This window comes from Microcaecilia unicolor, chromosome 6 (assembly GCF_901765095.1).
Source record: "Microcaecilia unicolor chromosome 6, aMicUni1.1, whole genome shotgun sequence".
In the NCBI taxonomy this organism is placed as follows: Eukaryota; Metazoa; Chordata; class Amphibia; order Gymnophiona; family Siphonopidae; genus Microcaecilia; species Microcaecilia unicolor.
This window is the reverse complement of record NC_044036.1, coordinates 288,546,909-288,552,094: the sequence shown is the minus strand read 5'-3', so window position 1 is coordinate 288,552,094 and position 5,186 is coordinate 288,546,909. Positions and strand designations below refer to the sequence as shown.

Here is a 5,186-nt window from a genome sequence, read left to right as displayed (position 1 = left end):
CTAGCAAATGCTCTTGGAAATCTGAAACATCTTAACATTCTACTGTTAAATAGCTGTCAGAAAGATTGGTCATGATGATGGTTTCACTTTGACCTTCGTTCAGATCTTGTGTCCATCTGGAGTCAAGGGAGATCTGTTGAGCTGCTGCTGCTGATATATGTGTGTGTGTATACATATACATATATATATATATATATATATATATATATATATATATATATATATATATATACACACACACATATACATCCCTTGTTGGAAGGATAGGACACTGATGTTGTTTCTTCTAGTCTTTGAGATAAAGGGCATCCCAGTTCTCTCACAATGGTGAGAAATGGAGACATCTCTACTTTCAATTAAGGAAGTGCAGCCACATACACACTTTAGTATTGTTCTTCTGTCTTATTTCTCAACCATGTCATCTCCCAGTGGCTAAATCAGAACTTTGTGGAATGTCATCTCCTGTGAAGCATTCATTTTCCGAGTCACTGTATTCATACTGGAAGATGTCACGGATTCGAAAAACTGTCTGCTTCTGCTGGTTGCAAAGCTCCTTGGTACGTTTCTTTTTAATCTTCTTTAGTCGCTCCTCAAATTCTGGAAGTGTGTTCTCATACAGAAAATCTATGATTTCTAGAAGGAAAAGAAAAAAACAAGGGTTTATGACCTTGGTCTTCACTCCCAGTACTTGAGGGATGTCAAAGGGTCATGCTTTCACTTTCAGGATACCCCTAATAAACATGCATGAGAGAGAGTTGCATGCTTACTACCTCCACTGAATGCAACTCTCTCTTATGCACATTCATTAGGGATAAACTGAAAACCTGACCTGCTGGTCTTCACTCCAAGTGCTCAAGGGTCACCAAGTGCATATTGCATACTTGGCCTTCTTCCAATCTGCTACTAAGCACTTTTACATTTTACACATATGGACAATATAACCACATGCTAGCTAAAAACACAAATAAGTTTCCTACTGGGATCAAACAGTAGTGGGTCTTCCTGTCTTATATGTAGCTGGAGAGTAAAACTAGGACTAATCTGATACATATTTATACTACTGTATAGTGCAATAGAGTTCACCATCTGCAGGAATGTTACTTCAACAATAAGCAGAGACCTACGTCCAATCTGAACATCTGAGCTAGAAGGCATTGGGAAATGTTGGAGAGGATGAGAACAGTCCAATTCTCTATGTACTACGAAACAGAGCTGACCTGGAGTACTGGCAAAAGGAAGCACCTAGTGCCCATGCCTAGCAGTATCAGTCCTTTCATATTACAATGCAAACAGGTAGAACTATAGTTAAGTACTTGCACAGACTCCATCTCTCAGGTATATGTCAGATAAGGAATGAAAACTAAATGCTAGGTGATGTTTGGCAATACAAACCCTATTTTAAAAAAATTAATGATTTTTGGCATTAGAATACTGCAACAGAACTGACCTGGAAATGTCTTTTTATTCCAATTAGGGACACGACGTGCCTTCAGCTTATAAAACTTGGCTTGAACATAAGATGGAGGGACATCTCTGTAAAGGCAAATCCTCACAGCTTCAGAAGCAAGACATTTTAAAGCTATCAGAAGAATGCATCCCAGCCCATACAAGATAAATACAGTAGCAGCGTGATTTTCTAAAATTATTTTAACAAGTTCCTGTCCACTTTAAGAATAAGGTTGTCTATTAAACCTGTCTAATACAGACAGTGTGAAATAGGGACACTATTTAAATAAGGTCCTGTAAAACATTGTATATACCGTTCAGGTCTTTATCTGCTGTCATTTACTATGTTACCCCCTCCTCACTAAGGAACACCTTAATATTAAGTAAACCACAGCAAAATACAAAAATCTTAATAATTACCATGAGAAATCTAAAAATATACTCCAGGTTTTCTTGTGCAGTAACAAGTTGTTCTACATGTTGAATATTTTCATTTTATTGCTATCATTTATTTGTTCTGTTTCTTGAATTTGTTATTTTTAACACTTTCTTGTCTCAGCTAGCCTCCATTTCTCTGAGGTTTTCTGCTGTTCCAGACAACTTTCCTCTGCTACAGTCACATACTTTGGCCAGGCACCACTGCTGATGCCTAATGTTAACAGGTGGGTGAGAGAGAGATAGCTTGCAACCAGCTCATTCTTGGTGAAATACTGAATAAAAGGATTTACCCTATACAATCAGTCAGCTCTTCCCAGTTCACCTCATTACTGTCTTCCAGCTGCATTTCATATAGTCTAGAAAGTAGAAGAGAAGCAGTGACTAAACGGAAAGAGCAGAATAGCATGCTGACCAAAGTATCATCACCCCCTGAATCAAGATGCAAAATCCTAAAAGAAAATCAAACAAGAAGTTACTAAGCAGCACTCTTGGGACTAGAATTATTATTATTATTTGTTACATTTGTATCCCACATTTCCTACATATTTGCAGGCTCAATGTGGCTTATGTAATACCGTGAAGGCATTCGCCAAGTCCGATACGGGATAAGTACAAAATATTGTAGTGGGATAGGGAAGATAAGATTCAATCAAGTTGGGTTTGAGGTATAAGGGTTTGTTAATGTCCTGCATATTTTCAAAGATTTGCACTGGCTACCTGTTTCAGCCAGGATTACATTTAAAATATTGTGTCTAGTTTTTAAGACTTTTTGTATGGGTATACCAAAATATCTTTTCTGACAAGTTGATTAATTAAACAAGAACATCAATGCTTTTTACGTGCTTCTCAACGCTGCTTGTTGCAGCTTCTCTCTTTAAAATCATTGATATTATTGTGTACAAGAAGCAGAGCCTTTTGTTATGTGGGACCATCTTTATGGAATTTTTGCCTATTATTTTCAGTAGGTTAACTAGTTATTTTGGTTTCTGCAAAGATTTGGAAACTTGGGTTTTTGAAAATGCTTTTGGTGATTTATAGGCCATTTTTAATTTGTGGTTTTTATTTATGACTTGATTGCTGATGAATCTGAATTGATATGTTTTATATATATTGTTCTATATTATAATATACCTATTGTATGTTATTATCATTTATTAAAAATTGTAAACTGCTTTAAAACTTATGTATTAAGTGGTATATCAAATCAATATATCAAATCAAGAACTCCACTCCCAGATGTGTGCTCCGAGTGTGAATACACTTCCTATATTTGTTAGAAGGTGACTGCTTACTGTTAAGACATTTCAAGGTTTCTTCTCAAACCAGACAGTGTAAAATCTTCCCATTCATGCTAACTCTATGCAGCCTTTTACAATCAGTCACAAACTAACTCCTGAGAACGCTTTCACACACTCAATTGCTTGGTGATGTTGCTCCTGTTTGAAAAAATATCATGACAAGCAGAAACACAAAGGCTGTTAACAACAGCAGTAATTTTCATGGAATCTGCTATTTAGTTGCACTTCATGCTCTATTGGAACTGTTTTGGTTGCAGTTGAATTTCACCAAGTGCCAGAAAATGCCCTCTACAGAGGAGATTATTGCTTAATTATTTACAATTATATCTCTGTGTCACCGTATTACAATTTAATACTGTATTCCTTCAAAACATATATAACACTTTGTTATCTACATAAATTAACATACTGAACAACCAAGAACAGGTATCTCTCCCTCTATATGTATGAGTGAAAGTAGGAATAAAATAAGTTTTATTGTGTACCTCTCACCACCAGGAGAAGACAAAGTGGAACTTGCCTACTCTAGACCCAGTCACTATTTGGTTCGTGATCGCTGGTGCACGTTTATCTTGCACAATTTCTTGCCTTTCTAAGGTATCCAGTAAACACATTTCCACGTTGGCACAATTTAAGCTCTCACCTTTTTATCATATTGATTTTTGCTTGCAGACCTTTGTATCCAGAATATACTTTCTGCCCCTGTGTCATCTTTTTAGTGAGAAGATCAGTCCTTCATGCATAAAAAAGAAACAAAAACTTTACGCTTCCCTGTAGTAGATCAAAGAGAAAGCTTAATGGCACACTGCTAAACCTGGGGTCGACCACCGTGGTGGAGAAACAGGATCCATTACGGACGAAGCATATCTAAGGAGGGGAAGTAGAATGATCAACAAGACTCTCCAGAAAACCAAGGAGACGAGATGAAACATTGTAACCCACAGATTAACTGTGGAGTTGTACAAAAGTAAAACAGTAAACCAGGATCAAGTCTGCTAAACCTGCCCATTTCATTTAAAGCATCAGCAGAATGTTCTAATATATATTTCTTTAATAAAACCCTTACAGATTGACCTCCTCATGTAATGTGCTGCATTCACGACTGCTGTGCAAGGCCCTACTAATGGGAAAGGAGAGATCTGTGACTGGAGTGATAAGCACAGATGAGTTAAACTGAGCTCAATCTGTACTGGTTGGCTATCTCTACGCGGGAGACACCTTGCAAGCCTAGATCACAACATTTGAATTTAAGTTAGGGTAGAGCTCTGGCACAATGGTTTTGTTGGATGACATCACCAACTAATGTGCCTGCATTTCCCCTGCTTGTCTGTGGAGCAAGAAATACACAGCTAAACAGGCAATGGACATTAATAACTGGTTAGAACCTATGAAGGGTACAATTGACCATAAACAATAGCGTGTGTGTGTTGGGGGGGGGGGGGGGGGGGGGGGGAAGAGCTCACCACCAGTACAGGCTGAGTTACCATGAGATGGTTGATTAGATTCTTTTTACCTGAACCCTATGGTAGAAGAAAAGGGAAAGGAGGTCTGTCAAAGAAAAATCAGAAGGGAAGAAAGCAAACAAACAATGAAAGAGGAGACATGGGAACATGTAAGCGACTCTTAGCTCTATTTTTTCTTAGAAATGTCATTATTTTGGTTTCTAGAACAAAAATGTCTGAGACTATATGGCATAGTATCTTGAAATATGGAAAATATTTTCAAGAGTCTGGAAGATATCACAACTCTCAAGCGGTATTCACAGCATCAGCCTTGCAAAAACAGAAGACTCTCTTGAAACAGCTGTGCCAGTGGTTACGTTGAAGTTTCTAATTCTCAAGGTCATGACAAAATTTAAACAAAGATCAAAGCTCTATTTACCACTTTGATTTACACTGCATCCAATTCCTCGTTCCCACTTTCGCTTCCACCTCTATCCAGGATATGCCCTTGTAGAGTTTTTCAGTAGAACAGAGAGGATTCTGAGAACTCTCTGCCTGTACT

The 5,186-nt window shown here is 37.6% G+C and overlaps 1 protein-coding gene across 1 annotated transcript; it reads right to left on the bottom strand.

Moving 5' to 3' along the window:
• Positions 1–207: 207 nt before the first annotated feature.
• Positions 208–5,141, bottom strand: TTF1 (transcription termination factor 1). The gene is made up of 5 exons (XM_030207782.1): positions 5,064–5,141; positions 3,826–3,915; positions 2,175–2,240; positions 1,448–1,533; positions 208–633 (listed from the first exon to the last, which is right to left on the bottom strand). Exons 1-5 carry the CDS (start codon positions 5,081–5,083, stop codon positions 419–421), a joined length of 477 nt encoding a protein of 158 aa, XP_030063642.1. The 5' UTR covers positions 5,084–5,141; the 3' UTR covers positions 208–418.
• Between the last annotated feature and the right edge of the window lie 45 nt (positions 5,142–5,186).

Coding starts and splice junctions, on each gene's coding strand:
- TTF1 (XM_030207782.1), bottom strand. CDS start 5,083: ATGCAGTGTAAATCAAAGTG. Junction 2,241..3,825: donor AAAATCAATATGATAAAAAG/GTGAGAGCTTAA, acceptor TCTACTTTCTAG/ACTATATGAAATGCAGCTGG. Junction 634..1,447: donor GAATAAAAAGACATTTCCAG/GTCAGTTCTGTT, acceptor TTTTCCTTCTAG/AAATCATAGATTTTCTGTAT.